The sequence below is a fragment of the Lepidochelys kempii genome, chromosome 2 (assembly GCF_965140285.1).
Source record: "Lepidochelys kempii isolate rLepKem1 chromosome 2, rLepKem1.hap1, whole genome shotgun sequence".
NCBI lineage: Eukaryota > Metazoa > Chordata > Testudines > Cheloniidae > Lepidochelys > Lepidochelys kempii.
The window spans coordinates 63173589-63191615 of record NC_136381.1 but is presented as its reverse complement, the minus strand read 5'-3'; the positions used below and the strand labels follow the sequence as shown (position 1 = coordinate 63191615).

Sequence of the window (18027 nt, the reverse complement as noted above, 5' to 3'; positions counted from 1 at the left end):
GATTAATAGATTATTTCTCCTTTTTCAACTAATTCTCAGTGGGCAAATTTAACCATATGGTAAGGAGAGAATTAGAATTTCATCACATTAGAGCAAAATGTAATGAAAAGAGTCCAACACCTGGGGCCATCTCGGAAAGACACAATTAAAAGGTTTTTAATGAAACCAGAGAAACCAGAAATTTCATAGCCTTCAGTAATTCTGCCACATACGAATGATGCACTGAAGGTGTTGGGAAATATTGTTTTTACTGATGTCATAAGAATGAAAGCCCGCCACCAAATACCATGTGCTCTCAGTGCGATTACAATAAAAGGAGAAAAGGCTGCTTGTCTCTATTATTAGAGGATCCGCAGGACACATTTTAGACAAATACTTGTGTTCACACTTTAGTGTGAGAACCTGACTGAAAGGAAAGTGGGCCTTAAGGTGAGGAGTTGTAGCTGAAGCCCAGGAAATATAAATACGTGAGGCTTGACATTAATGAATTACATGATCTCAAGTTGATCTGATACATTCAGAGGCGCAAACTCCCACCCATTTCTGAGTTAGGCAGGGCCGTCCTTGTAAAGTATCCTTATTGCAAGGAAGGAACCTTTGAAGAACTGATCGCTAGAAAAGTTGGTCCTTAATTCCTATTATTTGCCCTCAGCTTAGTTGTATTGTAAAGCTGATGCTTTCATTTTTATTGACGCGGGGGGGGGGGGGTAATTACCACTACGTAGCAAACCTGCGAGTGGAAACCTGTAAAGTTTGGCTGGGGGAGGGGACAAAAGCAGCGCCTTGCAGTTTGTCCTCAATTTGTTTTGAAAGGGAGAAAAAGGATCGTCGTGTCCGAAGCCCAGGTGAACCTTTCTGGCGAGTCAGCAGGGAGCAGCCTGGCGTTTGCTATTCCAGGCCATCCCTTTCCACAGGGAGAGCTGAGTTCGTGTAAAGAGGGGTGGCGGGGCTCTCTCTTGGTGAAGTCGGCTGGCCGCGCTCGGAGGAAGGCGCTCCAGCGGGCCCCTCGGCAGTGCAGCTCTGTCATGTGCTGAAGGAGGCGAGGAACAGCCCGGGCTCTAAGCAGGGCGGTTAGTGTGCTCGCTGACGAGTGAAAGGCGCCACGCATGCCAAGCTAAAGGCAGTCGTTGGGTCCCTAACAGGACACAACGTCTTGCAAACATATGCGCGAAGCTGTGTCTACAGATGGCAGGGAGAATAATGGAGCGGGCGCCTTTTATAAAGCTCTAGCTGCTGCCTGTCTTCAGACCTGGGACATGAAACTCTTCAGACTCAGGGCCAGCTAGCGCCTGGGCTTGTTTGTCACCGCTTTAATCCTATTAATTACAGCGTTAACCTGATTGGGTAGAGAGCTCTGTCCCAACAGGCGAGTCTTCCTCATAATAACCTACTCGCCGAGCTAATGATGTAAAAGACTCCCCCGGCTGCTGGGGCCGGAAATCTCTTGAAGGTGAAGCCAAGCAAGATAAACGGCGGACGAGGGGGCTGCTCGCAGCTCACAATGCCCGAGCGCATCCCCTGGTGAGAGCTCGCGGCCAGCGGAGAAGGCGGCGCGGAGGAGCCGGCGCGGGGCGGGCAGCATGGAGCGGGCGCTGAGCCTGGCCGCGGAGGAGGACTTGTTCCACAAGACGCTCGGCGCCTCGGCCACCAGGATGGAGGCCGCCTTCCGCGCGCCCCCGGGGCTCGACCTGAGCCACCCGCGCGAGCGCCAGCCCTCGCCCCTCAGCTGCTTCGAGCCCGGCGAGGCGGAGGGGCTGCTGCAGCCCGGGGCGGCGCTGGGGGCCGGCGACCCCCTCTCGCTGCCGGCCGGCTCGGTGTGCGGCAAGTACGGCGAGAGCACCAGCCGCAGCTCGGTGGCGGAGAGCAGCGGCGGCGAGCAGAGCCCCGACGACGACAGCGACGGGCGCTGCGAGCTGGTGCTGCGCGGGGGAGACCCGCGGGCCGCCTCGCCCGGGGCGGGGGGCGCCGGGGGGGGCCTGAAGGCGGCCGAGGGCGGCTGCTCCAACAGCCACGGCCTGGGCGGGAGCAAGAAGTCGAAGGAGCAGAAGGCGCTGCGGCTCAACATCAACGCCCGCGAGCGGCGGCGGATGCACGACCTGAACGACGCGCTGGACGAGCTGCGGGCGGTGATCCCCTACGCGCACAGCCCCTCGGTGCGGAAGCTCTCCAAGATCGCCACGCTGCTGCTGGCCAAGAACTACATCCTCATGCAGGCGCAGGCTCTGGAGGAGATGCGGCGCCTGGTGGCTTATCTCAACCAGGGCCAGGCCATCTCGGCCGCCTCCCTGCCCAGCTCGGCGGCGGCGGCGGCGGCCGCGGCCGCCGCCTTGCACCCAGCCCTCGGTGCCTACGAGCAGGCGGCCGGCTACCCCTTCAGCGCCGGCCTGCCCCCTGCCAGCTCCTGCCCGGAGAAATGTGCCATTTTCAACAGCGTCTCCTCCAGCCTCTGCAAACAGTGCACGGAGAAGCCTTAAAGCCCCCGCCAGGCGCTTCCACCCGGGCAGGGCAAGGAGCTGGCAGGGGTGGGGGCGGGGGAGGGGGGGCGACTCTGGGCAAGGACTTGGGCTAAATCCTCCGTTTCTCGTGGTTATTAGGCTTAAGGTTTTTCTTTTCTTTTTTGGAAAGGGCCGGGGGTGGGCTTGGGGGCTTTCCTCGTGGAAGTGGTGACTTGATCGCAACCAAGACCTCAGCGAAGTAAAAAATCGCAATTGTGTGTGTGTGTGTGTGTGTGTGGACACAAAGAGAGGCTAAGAAATAGCAGCTGGGGGAGGAAAAAGGAAGCCCCCCTCCCCAGCTGATGTATTTCAATCCCGCTGACTGGGGCTCGAGAACTCTGCCCCAGCGAGCTGAGGCCAGGGGGTGGGTGGCTGGCTGGCTGGCTGGCTGGGGTGCGGTGGCGGGGGCTCCAGCTGCATGGCCATTCAGACAAATCAGAAGGGGCACTTGCAACCAATTTTTTTGATGCTGAGCCAGGCGCCAAACAAACTTGAAACGCCGACTTCTTGTTTAAACGAAACCAAGAGCCTGAACCGTTGCTATGAAAGACTGACTTGTATTTTTTATTGTCTCTGAACTTTGATCCTGTGAAAATGCGCGAAGTTTTGGCGAGAGTGATTTAAAGAGCGAGCGAGCGAGAAACACCCTACTCCGTGTGGCTGAAAGTCTTGCATTTTTAAAACAAATATTTATGTGCACCTTGTTTCTTTCCACGTTGCAATGATGTATAAACAAGACATGATATTTATTTGTTCTTCTTTCAAGGACCCTTCCACGCCAACAATATTTATCATGTGTTTAGGTCACGGGTCTTATGTGCAGTTTTTTTTTAAAAAATGCTTCTAAAATTCTGTTTTATGGATTAACTTAAACTGTGTGCCAAGTGTTTAAAACGTTTATTTGCCAACAAGGTATACGCAGAACTATTGCTGTATCGGAGCTGCTTAGGTTGATGAAAGGTCGTCTGGATTTTAAGTTGCATCATCCCTGTATTTCAATTGAGCTTTAATAAATTGCTTCAGTCCAAAAATCACAGGAAAGGTGTATTCTTAATTCTCAATTAACTGACTTTTTAAAAGGGGGATTCTTTGCATTATAAAGGGTAATAGCGATTTACTTTTACAAGGCATCAAAGCAATAGCTCCTATGAGGGGGAAAAAAACACTTGCTAAGCTCATGTGTTCCCAGACGCTGGTTTTGTTTTTGGTTTTTTGTTTGTGTGTGTGTGTGTGTGTGTGTTCCCCAAAGGTATAGTTTAATTGCTCTCAATATGTATGTAAATTAACCTGACTGTGGATGATTATTTAAATTGAAATACTTCGGGCTGATTTACAGAACGTGTGATTTTTTTTTTTTTTAAATCTAAAGCAAAATAAAATAAGGAGAAGAGCAAAAAGTGGCTATTTACCCAAAGTGAGCTTTCAGTCTGAGTTTGCATGGCTGGGTGGCTGTCTCTCTGCCATTTGTAAATCAATTTCCCCCCCCCCCACCACCTTCAAAAACGAGTCCTGCTCCTTTCCACTACTTGCAGATAATACAAATTCGGACTGTCAGGTTGGATGGCGAAAGAGGAGCCGTCATGGATCTGTTGGCAGGTCATGGATGTGTAAAGAATGATATATATTAAATAGGTCAATCAGATTATGACAGCAATGTACGATCGTTTGTATGTGTATCTATGTCGGAAAGAATCTTTATTAAAATATTTTCAACAAACTTTTTATTATTATGCTGTGCTTTGTACCAGTAACAGGGGGGGGGGAAGAGGGGGTTTGAAATATCCCCTTTCTCTCTGGCTTTGCCTGGGTGCCAAGCATATAAAAATAGCATCGCTCAGGGACTGTGGCATTCAAGTTCTTGACACGGATCCATTGTTATCATTCACCTGTTTAATTGACAGGGGTTTGACTCGTTGCAAGAAAGAGAAATGAAAGCAGTAGTGAGAGACAGAGGAAGAGAGAGAAGAGCCCCCAAGTTTGCTTGTAGGACGATTGAAGGCTTTCTTCACACTTCCAGCCTGGAGATGAAACCTCAGTCTGGGGGGTGGGGGGAGAGTTAATGCTGAAAAGATGCAAGCTGTTAGGGTTTTGGTATGTTCCCACATATGGCAGTGTTAACATGAGTAACGGTCTGCAATTCCTGGGGAGGGGAGGGGACACACACACACATAAAACGTTTTTAGGTCCTCTTTGCTGTTCCTTGAACGCCCTGGGAGCTCGAGGCCACAGTCCAAAAGCCCCTCTCTTTTCGCACCCGAAGAGCAGTCAGGCTCGATTATAAATATAAACAAACCCGAGTGCTGAAGTGACTTTTACCCGCGTTGATCTGGAGTGTGAGCATTTACACGTGTGCCGGCTCAGGGGCGGTGGGGTCCCGAGAGGGAGGCACTACAGTTCTTCCCTCCGTGAAGCCCAGACCCACCGCCAGGTTTCCTTGGTGGGGTCGGTCGGGGTTGTGTGTATGTGCCCGTTGCATGCAGTATGCCCTATTTGCTGGCTCTGGGTAGTCTCAGCTTCTGAGAGCCCTAAATGGCAGCCAGCGTGGTAGAAAGGGATACATATTTCCGCTCCACTTGCCATCAAAGAGATTAATCAGAACCTGTAACTTTTCAGGAACCATAACTGTAAAGTGCCACGAAGCTGTGGGAAGGCAGCCCAGCCAGGGTGGGCAGCTCGGCCCCCAGGCGCAAGCAGAGCCGTCTCTCAGCATTTACTAGACAAAGCCTGGGTGCGTCTAATTATGATTATTAAAACAATTTCCATGACGATGTCTAATATTATGTTAATTTGAAAACAACTGTGTATGAAAACTGTCGACTATAATACCTAAATTCATTTAATGAAACACATCGTTAAGGCAATTAAACCTCCTGGATGTGATTAAGGAACATAATTACGACACTGTTCTGCGCCATAATTGGGTGTCTTTAATCAAGGGGTAAAGTGATCAGCAACACAGCCATCAGTTTGTATTGTTCTGTCTCTGCTGTCCATCATTCTGATTAGGAATTAACCACAGCCACCCGGCTGACTTGTGTGTGTGTGCGCGCGCATATTAACATCTCAGGACACGTTTGCTGCAAGAGTTGCTGCTTCATATTTCTCATGACAAAGGCGCCCTCCTTGAAATATCCCTCTCCTAGGTGCGGCTGCCTTCTCAATTCTTGCTAGAATTAGTACCGCGTAACAAATTGTGGAGTGGGAAAGGAAGATCCCAGGGCTTTCAATAATTCCGTGTGGCAATGCTATGATGATCTTTGCTATGGAAGGCAAGGTGAAGGCGGGGGAAGGGGGAGTCTTTATGAATCAAAGGGTGGGGCCAATTTCTAAAATAAGCCTGGCTCGTTCCTCTACTTTAGTTCAAACGCATCCCCTCCTAGGCTGGAAACCAGCTGCTCAGCACTGTTAAACAGCCTGCCCTGATCAGAGCTCTCTCCAGAGCTGTACCTGACTGGGCGCTATTTCCTGTGATCTGTGACATTCTTTGGAAGTGCCTTAACCTGCTGACGAGTGACCAAAAGTTTGCTAGAGAACAGCGACTTGCTACGACAGCCCCACTCCCCTAGGAGCGGTTCTTCCCAGGCATTCACTCGGGAAGCTTAAGTTGTCTGAAATTTGACATTTAAACGCCCGAGCTGGCAGTCGAGAGCAAAGCTAGTTCTGAGCCACCAATGTCGCTACCGTTCCCTAACTGTGTGCACGTAGGTGCCTTCCTAGTGGTTTCAGTTAACGTTGTATTTTTTGCAAAGCAATCCTCCAAGACCCACCCCCACCCTTCGCCCCCAGCTGCTTTTATAAGCTTGGTTTGCGCCAGAAAGAGTTAGCAGAGAGGATCCGCGGAGATGGCTCAGAAAACAAGTCTCAATCCCGGCCATCGGCTCCTGTCAGGGCGGGTGACTGATCTGACTTTATTTTTGTCGAGCCTGTGACAGTTTCCGAGCCGGTGCCGCTTTTAACACCTCTTGCCTATTCCCCTGTAAGCAGCAGCGTCGCTGGGAACTGACACGGACCCGGCGCCTACACTGTCGCCCGCCCGGGCTTACCCATGGTCTCTGTCAGACGAGCAGTGTGCGGGCTCCTGGGGCGGGGGGATTTCCCCCCTTCAGCAGAACTGACCAGCCCCTGGAAGAGCTTTTGTTCCACTTCCAACACCCCGCCACACCGAGCCCGTTCAACCAGCCTACTCCCAAACCACCCCTCCGCTCCGGGTGCCAAGACAGACTCCCCCCGACCCCCTTTCCCCAGTTCTAATCCTGCCCCTGTCCCAGCGTGAGTGACATTGACTTTCCTAATGTAATGACTTATGAAAGATATAATCATGTGTTAAATTGAATCCTTCGTTTAACTGTTAATGGTGTGCACTGGGCACATTTACGTATTAGATGCTATGGTAACTAATTACCGCTGGAAAAAGGGATAATACACTTTGGAGACTTTGACAAATAATGATGAGTGTGCACAGCCCTGCTGGCAGCGGTCGCAGCGGATCTGCTGGAATGAGTAAGTGACTAAATGAATGGGTAAGTGAACTTGTGCGCACGGAGGGGAAGAGATAATGAATAGTGGTCAAGTGAGTTTTCTTATTCAAACCTTTAATGAAAATGTGATTTAGGATGGGGGGGGGGAGGATGCGGTGCTGCCTCTAAACGTAATTAAATTGCGCACTATAAACATCAGAAACATAAATAAGTTTGCTTTTAATTAAAACGCAGCCGTCAAAGTAAATTACCCACGTGCTAGGAAAGTTTGCAGCAATTAACACTTTTTTTTTAAGTGGGTTGTTGGTAAAATAAATGAGCCACTCGTGCGTATGCCATCGCAGGATCCTTTAGAACTGTGATTTCGCCCATTGCCAATACCCTCAGGGGCGATTTAAACTGGGCTTTTAATCAGATGGCGGAGCGAGTCATTGCCTGACAGGTACACAACTTTAAAGGAAGTCGGCTCCGGGCTCCGTTGCAGTGCCGGGTTAATTGACAGGGCCTGGGTTGTCTGACTTTTGTTCCCCTTTTTAAAACAAGATCGCCCGTTTTACATAAACATTAGTTTAACAGATTGCCATGGAGAAGCGAAGCTGCTGCTTCGCCTTTCAAGCTGGAGTACGGCTTCTTTAGATGCACTGTCTACACGGAGACTGCCACCCATTGCAGTCCGCTTTCCTTGTGCAGTGCCTCTAATTGTCCTGGGTTTTGCGCTTCCGGAGGCTCGTCCTTGCTCCTCCTTCTCTCCAATCAGGCAGCTGGAAATGCCCCACTGGGATTTTCCCCTTAGTGCTCTCGCTCTCCTGGGGCAGGTGGATTTCCAGCTCCGGCACTTCCTGGAGTTTGGCTTGTTGGTGTGGACAGAAGGGAAGGTTATTTCGTGGTACTTCTTTCTTCCCTTAACGCTCCAGCCGTGCCAGGCAAGACAGGGGCAGAAGCTCGAGGAAGAATGTTTATTTCCTTCCCCTGAATCTTCACCTGTCCTGACCCTTCTGCGCTCCTTCCGAGAGACCCGAGTGGGCTCGAGTCTAGCAAAGTTCACCAGAGTTTAATAATGGGTTGTCCCTTCCCATAGAAAATACTGATAATCGTTCAGTCAGGAGTAGCAAGGGTTAAGCAGATCAGGTACTATCGCTTCACGCTGCAGTCAAGTTGAAGTACGCAGTTGCTTGATTTGGCTTTTCCTTTACACTGAGGGGTAACTCGGAAACTAAGGTTAGTTAGTCAGTGCTGTTGCTGAAGAAACACTGCAATACGTTCGGTGAGCAAAAGCTTGTGAGCTACTGCCCAGCCCCTTGGCTTTACAGAATAATGGCTAGATCAGCTCCATTTCAACATGCTAATAGAAATGCTTTCTAAGGGGTTTGCTTTAATTTGCACGGGCTATCTTCAGGCAGACTTTGCATGCGTTAATCGTTTCCCAGAGCCCGTACTCGCCCTTGTCCTCTCAACCCGATTCAGAGACGTGTAATACATCATGAAATAAATGTATATTTCAAGCATTTGACTGCTGTATTTGTAAATTCATATCTGCACCTGTAAGAACTATGATCTGTGACTGATTTGAAAGCTATAGCAAAATGATGCATTGTAGATAAACCACCATTTCCTTAAACCATAAATTTCCTTCTATAGTTGTCACAGATTAAAATAGAAAAGAAAAATACATTTCTGCTAGGGGCACAACTGAAACGTTAATGACACTCAAACTGCTAGCCAACCCTAAATTAACTTCTTCATCACACCTTAGAAAGGTATCAGTGGTTATCCAAAGCAGGTATTATTTCTTCTAAGAAGTTTCAGAAGAAAGTTCACCATGGATTTTTACAAATCTTTATCATTTGCCAACGTTTTCCAATATTCAAATATCTCTTTTTATGGCTAACTGCTCTTCTCTTTTATATCAATATACATATTTAGGTCCAGGAATTCAGACGGGACATATGCTAACAGACTAGCTAATTAGGAAACCCCATTTCTTTTATTCCACTCAAACAGTTACTGAAGAAGGTGGTGTTTTTAGGACTGTCTGGTCTCTCTCTCATTCTGAGGTCAGATGACTAAAAAGTCATTGGAGGTGTGTAATATTTTAATTTGAGGAAGTATTAAGTCATAACCCACAAAGGAAATAAGTGCAAAGTACTATCCCTCTTGCTGCCTTAAAATCTAATCAGATAACAAAGTTTAATACTAAATTGTATCATTTAAAAACCTCAATTAAATTTAGTGGTGTTCTTGGACATATAGCCATGTTCTTAGAGTGATTTTTTAAAGTGTGTTGCTACATTAAAAATAAAAAGGTGTTCTCTTGCAAAACCAAGCCACATCAGGAGGCAATTAGTGTTTCTGCATTTCACAAACAGAATTCCTCTTCATAGGATAATCTTCTAATCTATTGCTCAATCAATGTCCATCCACTTTTCATGTACAAGTCTTTAATATCCTGACCTGTGAGTTATAGTTACAAATTTCCCTCTTTTTTGAGACTCTAGTTTCATTGCTGTAAATATTTCAATTTTAGATGGCCACTGAAAAATATTTACATACTGAATAGTGAATTAAATGGCCCACAAAACAGGAAAACAGAAGTGGAAAGACATCCTGACAGTATGAGGTTAACAACTAAACTATCTGAGGAGAGATGCAGTAAGTGGGATGAACTGATCAAAAATAAATCATTGCTATGTCTTACAGTGTATATTTACTTACTGTATCTCTTAACTTGAACTTTCTCAGCTCTGCTGTATTCTCAATCATTACTGTTTTGGTAAGAAAATAACGTACTGTGAACAATTTAGGTCAACTTTAATAAAAATTCCAGCAAATCATTATTAAAACATCTATTAAACTTTCACAGGAATAGTTTGGCAGTATAGGTGAAACTTAAATTTGTTTGAACTTTTTATTTTGTTGTACAGTAATGTTTGAAGGCAAGTGTATTTCTACTATTATAAATAATCACGTACATAGTCGAGAATACAGTGAAACATGCTGCATAGCAAAAGCAATTTAATACATAGAACTGTTTATGATTAACTGATAAAGATCACATTGCATCCAACATTTAATTTTAATTCAGCCCTTGCAAATGAAAAATATGCAGTTGTATGGTGAATGCTTCTATAGATGCAATGAAAGTTTCTTGCTACTCGTTCATTGCACTTTATATGTGAATATATACATTTCTTTAAAGAATCCAACTTTTCTAGAAGTGATACTTTTACCTAAAAATGTTGTAATTCTACTATTTTCTTGAGTTGTCACTCTATAGTCCTTATAAATATAAATTTAGCCAAATAAAATAACTAGCAGAAAAATATTTCAGTTACATTCAATTTCTTCTTAACCTTAAGTTTCTCTGTTGTCACAGTTAAAAATAACTTCATTAATCTGAATTGAGCATATATTATGAGTAAAAGTGATGTGCTGAGTAATTTTAAAGTATTGCACACAATTTAAATAACTTTAAGAGAGCATTTAGTGTCAAGACCAATATTAGATAAAATACAGTACAATCTGCAACTAGTTTTTCCACTCACACAGCTAGCTTCTAGAACAGCAAGGACACTTCACTCAAAAATGTTCATTTATTAAAATCCCAACCACTATTGCCTTTTTTCTTCACAAAGCTAGGTAATTGTTTTGAAAACATTATGTTATGCAGACTTATTTCTGAAATACAGCAAAGCTATGCAAGTCTGCTTTCTGCTAAATAAGTCTCCAAAAACCCACACTTTTACGCCTGTTAAAAATATCTATGGATTAAGAAGCAAAAGACAATGTCCTCATCAATGTTTGACTTGCATATCAGAGAGCTAACTGAAGAATTCCAGCAACTGCAAGTGATTCTTAGAAAAGCTAAGTTTCCGAGTACAAGGGCATATTTTGCCAGGTGTACATCAACAGCCACATTTCATTTTTTAAAAATTTGTATTAATGACCTTTTGAGGTTGGAACATTTTATATGGTTTGTTATGCATTTTGCTGTACTCAGAGGTAGATAGGAATCAAAGACTGAGGGCCACATTTGGAAATGACTCTAATGGCGGAGTTGCACCCACTCACACTACCTTTCAAGTTTGCCATAAGCATTGCAGAAATATCTCCTTCCTTTACTCTCTCTTCAGGACCGGTTTAAGACGGGCAAGATTAAATGGACTGAGTATTTTAACAAATGCACAGTGATTATCATAATTTAACACAGACTCACCTTTTTTCTCTTTAAAAATATCTTTCATGGTCAAGTAACAGAATGCCATACTCTACATAAGTCAGGTTTTTTTTAAATGAAAGCAATATCTGTGGTATTGCATAAATGTATGTATGTTCAGGTGTGAGGGGGGAGGGACGGACAAGGAAAGTCATTCAATATGTGAATAGATACATTCAATTTTATTGTATCTTTTGAAATACAAAATTCACATAAAAGGTCAGATTAGTAAAGTACATGAAGTTTCACTTTTCTTGCTCAGAAATTCACAGATGTACCTTATTCAGTCTAAAAACCTTAATGATGGACATTAACTATTAAAGGAGAATCTGAACTTTGTGCATCTATTTACAACATGTCAGTTTACGGAATTAAGACCAATTGACAATCTTTTAAACATCCAAATATTCAGTAATAATGAAATAAAATATCATTTCTACCCCTACAAATGAAGTACAAAGATCAGTGATTACTCATAAAAAAATAACAATTCTGAGAGTAGTGTAATACAATATGACTTAAAAAAGTAAACTAATGCACATTTCTTACGTGGTTTTTAGTACATTAAAGCACATTGCTAGAGACATGGCAATGTAGCCAAATCTAATTTGCAAACAATTACACATAACTACTCATATAATCATACAGGGAAGCATTGTAATCCTTTCAAACAGGACTGTACAATTGCTTACAAGGTTGCTAAGTACCGAACAGGAAAGAGCACATACTACCCATACATAACAATAAGGCTCACCTTTTAGTGTTCACATTGGTTCATGAGGAGTTCACTTGTTAAAAAAATGTTAACTTTAAAAGTCAGACGGAGTCTTCCAGCAGCTCCCACAAGTCGCTGCACTGGAACTGAACTTTAATTTTATATTTAAAAAGATGAACTGCTGGGGCATGGGAGAGTGAGTTTTGGCAGCTGGCACAACCATGGGCAGGGTGTTCTTGATCAGCAGCTTCACTTTTTAAAAGGATTGGGCAGTGCACCTTTCTACCACAAAGGGGAGCAACATTGCGATTCCAGTGGCTGGAGTGGCACCTGAATACCTCCCGGCCTGACATACGTAAGGAGTCCTATCCACCCCTACTAGGTCTGTGGGAGGGATGGTCATGACATTGCAAGGCCTTTCAGGGAGGTAATGAACAGGGTAAAAAAAGAGCAAAAAAACATGACTTTTTAAAAGAAGGATTCATGGCAATTCCACATTGTACGCAATGAAACAGTCTGTACGTATATGACCAGATATCCATCTTAGGGCTCTGGTGACACTGAACGCTACTCAAGGGCTGGTTTTATGGTTTAGGTTCTCACCAGAAACATTTGATGGGATTACAGGCTTGCGCTGCTCCCTGTCCCATGCAGCAATCATGGAACTCTAGCATTCCTGGGTGGCTTCAGGTCTGGCTAAAGCCAACTAGAACATGTCGGAGTTAATCATGTGGGTGTGTCCACTTCAAGCCCAAAGACTGTGGACTGACATGGTTCACGGGGGGAATGTGGGTCCTAAGCTTTCACTCACCCACTCTGAACCCAAATGGTCTGTTCTGGGCAGGCTTACTGCCCTCAGATTCTGTCTGATCCAGTGGCTGTCACTTACGCAGACATCTAATTGGACTGGCCATGGTCAATATGACCCAGTTTCCTGGGGGTTATGTCCAGTCAGTCTTTCTAATAAAGCAGGATCCAGAGGAGCAGCCAGATGAAATGCCCCATCTCCTCAACTCTCACACATACTTCTCAGCAGGGCTTGACCCTACTAACATGTGCAAGATGAGGTTTGCTCTTTGCAGTGGATTGGAGTATGTGAGGCACTCTTATGAGAAGGCCACAATACTAGGTTGCGCCATTGCTAGGCATGGGTAGAAAGTCAGAGGATGGGATCTTACTAGGGGATGCCAGCTCTGGATAGCCAGTGTTAGGCGACTAGATTCTCGATACAGCCTGGGTAGATCTGAGTCTGTTCAGCAGGGACTCTCGCTGCCTGGTTTAGGTTTGGTTATTTAGCAAAAGCTAAGGCCAATTTTACCTCAAATCAAGTGTTCAATCCTGTGAGATGCAGAACACCCTATACTCCTATTAAAGTGGGTAAATATGGAGAGGGTGCTCAGCACCTTGCAGGGCTGTGCCTCAACTTCTTACTTGTGACCTGATGCTTTAAGATACAGCTAGATTTTTATTTGCTTGTTTGTATATACTTGTTTTATTTCTGAATAGATATTTATACCTACTGATCAGTGATTAATCTGAAACTAGTAATGTTTTTCATTCACTTTTGGCACTGTCCAAGTATGTCCTACTAAATTATGCTACAGCAAGTTATACTCTAATTCAAAATCCTAAAAGCACAGTATGAGTCAAAGAAGGTCTTAGGTTTAAAACAAATACCTACTTTTATTTTCACAGTTGCTTCACATTTGTTTCAAAATGGAATGCCAACGAAAGATTTATCATAATTGTGGCATGAGACATTTCACAGCTTACATTTAAGCAATAATGTCTATAGTCAACATGGTAATGATGTCAGCATTTTCTCTCTCTCAATAAAACAGGTTCTTACATCCAAGAGGATTGTGAGCAACGGCTGAATATAGAATAGCTGCGATGTTTGCCTACAGAGTCACTACACTAGTAACTAACCTGAATATGAAAGGCTGTATATAAAAATAAATTTTATTCTATTGAGCTGGAGTATACAAGCAATAAACAGCTTTTGCAGTTGATTAAATGTTGAAGCAAACTTAAGGCATTTAATCAACTGCAAAGCCCATTTAATATAAGTATACTCCAATACCATAGGTAGTATTGATATTATATATGAAGAGAAAATGTTCATTCAATACATCTCACAAAAACAATTTTCTTCCCAGAGGCCTGGGAGCTTAGATGTGCCAATCTTTGAAAGTCTTTCTAGTGATGCTGATTTTGGGGATATAGTTTACATGAATAATTAAATGGCCTCAGGCATAAACAACAAATAATACTAGTCCTTAGTATTTACATAATGCTTTTCATCCATAGGTCTTTAAGTGCTTTGCAAAGCAAAGAAAGATTTCCCCCATTTTAAAGATGAGGAAGACCGAGGCACAGGAAATTAAGGCTTACTTTTAAAAAAAATGTCCACTAGCTTTGGTGCTCAGTTGGAGGGAGACACCTTCGGCCTATTTTTCAGAGCATCTACAGCTTCCATGGAGGTCAAGTGAAGTTGTGGGTGCTCAGCACCTCTGAACACTAAGCCTTGGGTGCTGTCAATTTAGGGCACTTAAAAAGGAGGCACTAAAAATGAATGAACGCTTGGGAATTTAGTTCTAAATGACTTGTTCCAAAAACACTGAGATAACTTCCCACAATTCCTTTTGTGTTCTTTGACTCCACATGAGTCACTAATTACAACTCAGGAGAGTGTCTATGAATGTTTATGGGACAAGTTGTGTCTCTGCTCACATCCATGTAGCTAAAACAGCCCAGCAGTAAATTAGCTTTGCAACTACAGAGACCAATGCAAATCCGGCATGGGACTGAGCAGAGGTTGGTTCCCTAAACTAGTATTTATGTGCTGGCATGGCTCTCCAACCTCTTTCCAGTCTAACTTCTATAAATGATAATTGTATGGTGGAACACATCTTCAGGGCAGGCACTGCTCACATGAAGTGACCTCTGGCTTTCTGGCCCTGTCTCCAGCTTGGGAGAGAAAAAAGGGAAATGAGGGGCCTACAATGTGCATGAGTACTGAGTACTGAGGAGCTTATTTATGAAGCAGAACCCTGGGGTCCCACTTACAACTAGTTCAGCTCTCCCTAAGATCAGTCCACAGCTCATTTCTACGGTTGTATGGGGTTACCACATAAAGGCTAAGGGCAAAAAGCAGGCTCAGATTTGGGCCCAGAGGAGGTATATTAAGGAGGAATGTAGAATCAGTAAGAAACTGTGTGTAATTGATGTGGGAACAATTTCCAGAGGCTGTAGGATATGCGTGAGGCTGAAGTTGTTAGCTTCTTGTACAATTAGCAATATTCTTTAAGTAGCACAACATTATTTAGGCCACAGCTTTGAAATATGTAAAAGACTAGGGAAAAATGGCATTCATTAGAAGTCACCTCTCTGTAAATAAATCCCGCTTTTAGATTTCTAAAATTGTCTTAGTCACACAGAGTTTTACTCAAATTCCTAGCACTTTAACTGTCTTTTGAACCATCAGGAATGTGGAGGTAGGGGAAGTTATCTCAAACAGGAGCCAGTGATACAGACCACTTCACAGTTTGTAGGTATAGTATTCTAGTTCTAAACACAGATTACATGACACCATCAACTTGAAAATTAGTCATCTTTTTAAAAACCAGTTAAAAGTAGTTTTAGGTGTTACTTTTGTCCTGGAATTCCCATACCAATTTTTGTGGTTTTGCAATCATATTTTTCTAGAGTTTGAAAAATGTCTTCTTTTTTGTGTGTGTGAAAGACAACAGGAGAAACTGGCAAATACAAAGTGCTGTCAAACGCACAAAGTAAACAAGCCAAACAATTCTGTTTTCTTCTCTAATCTATTTCAATTGTAACAATCCAAAATATATTACTGGTAATGCTAGTAGGCTGAAGTCTCATTTTTAAGATGATGGTGTCATTTTAAACAGGCTCACATTAAATGTGAAATAATGTAGTGTTGTGGCTCAGATAAATCAGTAGACAGTATGGGCCTGATTCAAACCCTATTAAAGTCAACAAAAGCTTCCCACTGACTTTAATAGAGTTTGAATCAGGCCCTATAACAGCAGTAGATTCAGATTACTGATTCGTGTTGCATAAGTAACAAACTGTTGAATTTCAAAAAGTACTCCTAAGCCAGTGAAATGCTGCCAGGACAATAACAAAATACTCCTACAAATCATATCCCCATTAGCTTGTGATAAACCCCATTTACCAGAGGTTGGATTTCTCAGGGAGGGGATGGCAGTAGGACCACTTCATTTGTTTTTCTGTTTACATGAAAATAGCTATAACCAAGACAGGGGCAGCACCACTAGGTGAACAATTTACCAGTAAATGCATTTGATGGAATTGTTTATATTTTTGTTCCTGAAAAATATACCGAATACACTGATAGTGTAGAACAGTGTGATTTGAAATGGGGTGCAGGTTACTTTACCTTTTTTGGGGGGGGATGGGGAGAGACGAGAAGGATCTGAGGAGATACTCTCCATGGGAATTAAAAAAAAAAAAAGTTAGCTCTATTGATAGCAATTCACTCTCCTTTCCATTTGGCAGTATAATTTAAGCAAGGGCTCCCAGGAGCCCAATCCAGCACTTCACTGAAGTCGGTCTTCTAAACAAAAACACTAGTATTTTTCTCCAAGGCTTTTCTGTAGTGCAAGGATGCCTAGATGGAAGAGGGGCCAATGGAACACTCACTGTAAATCATAAATTTTGGGGGTCATCAAAGGTCACACTGGACCCTCCCAGAGTAAAATCCATCAGAGAGGAAAGTGGGCCCAGAAAACCAGCAAGACAGATTTTGTGTGGTTTCTAGTGAATGCTTTGCTGAAGGGAAAGGTGCTTGGGAATGGTGGGAATAAAAAAAGTCCCCTTTCTGCACCACACTGCTCTCCAGGTCCCTTTTATCCTTGGGCAGCAGGTTTCCTTGAGCAAGTGTAATGACACGTCCAGATGGGTCAACTGTCTGTGGATTGAACCCGAGACCTTTAGATCTAAAAGGCTGAGCCTCTATGAACTGAGTTAAAGGACCAAATATTTGAGCACCAGGGCAGCAGAGGGGACAAAAATCTCTCATGTGGTCCAGCCACTAGAGGAGGACAGAGGCGCACATTGAGTTAATGTGGGTTACAAAGGCATGCAGCCACCGGCCACCCCGATTACGATATTTCCCCCTCAGGAGAGAAAGTGTAGTGTGGAATGGCAACTAATGACTTCTATTGGCTCAGGGTATTGTGCAGGGTGAATGTCTCAGAGTTGTTGCTTTCTTCCATGCCCCCTTATCAATTTCCAGGCACTCCTGCTCTCGTGTCTGTGGAGGTGATCCTCCAGCCCTAAGACATTTAGCATTACTCTCTCTTCACTTAAACATACACAAGTAGGAGAGAGATGAAAGCAGAACAGGAAAAAGCAAACCTCTCTAAAAAGAAAATACACAGCCAGGAAACAGCAAAAAAGGTGAGAATAGTGGGAAGTCTGCAATAGGCAGTTTACTTTTCTAAAAAGACTTTATCTTGTAACGAAAGGCAATATCAGAGTCTGGCAAGAGGATACCAAGGCCTATACGACTGTTGTCAAGCCCTATGGGCTTCTTTTCCACTAGTTCTACGTCAAAGTAAGCCAGGAATAAAATCAGAAACAGCTTCATTTCATTCATTGCAAAGAACCTGCCAGGACACATGCTGATTCCAGAGCCAAAAGGCATCAGAAAGTATTTCAGCTTTCTTCCCCCCTTGTAGAAGGTGGTTTTCTTCTTGCCATTCTCTATATAACGATCAAACTTATACACCTGAAAATAAAAGAGAGACGGTGAAAATTAACAGAGCAGTTACATGAGTGGTTTCATTTGCAAGAGGGTGCAGAGGGTGCTTCTAAAACCCTGATGTAAGTTAAGAGCTAAGACAAGGAACTGACAGCTTCCTCCTTTTAGTCTGTTCACTTAAATTGAGTTTTATCTATCTTCAAATGACCTCACTGCACATTAAGTGGCAGGGGCTACTGTCTGGGTTGTTGGGAAAGGTGTGCTGCCCCTTTAAGGGCTAGAGAGTGTGTTAGTTGCTATGGCAGCTTCATAGCTGGTAAGCATGGGGACCCATTCTCACCAGGTGACCGGAAGAGAGAGGGGACTATTTA

General features: G+C 44.0%; 2 protein-coding genes across 2 annotated transcripts in view; one reads left to right on the top strand and one right to left on the bottom strand.

The window, feature by feature from the left end:
* Positions 1 to 934: 934 nt before the first annotated feature.
* BHLHE22 (basic helix-loop-helix family member e22) lies at positions 935 to 4212 on the top strand. Its single transcript, XM_073331024.2, has one exon. It carries the CDS (start codon positions 1581 to 1583, stop codon positions 2472 to 2474), a length of 894 nt encoding a protein of 297 aa, XP_073187125.1. The 5' UTR covers positions 935 to 1580; the 3' UTR covers positions 2475 to 4212.
* A 7137-nt stretch (positions 4213 to 11349) lies between these two features.
* The window catches only part of CYP7B1 (cytochrome P450 family 7 subfamily B member 1), a 193620-nt gene continuing 186942 nt past the window's right edge, over positions 11350 to 18027 (bottom strand). The window contains exon 6 of the mRNA XM_073331022.2: positions 11350 to 17683. Within this exon, the coding sequence (XP_073187123.1) occupies positions 17393 to 17683 (291 nt within the window). The 3' untranslated portion in view covers positions 11350 to 17392. The remainder of the gene's footprint in view (positions 17684 to 18027) is intronic.

Coding starts and splice junctions, on each gene's coding strand:
- BHLHE22 (XM_073331024.2), top strand. CDS start 1,581: ATGGAGCGGGCGCTGAGCCTGGCCGCGGAGGAGGACTTGTTCCACAAG.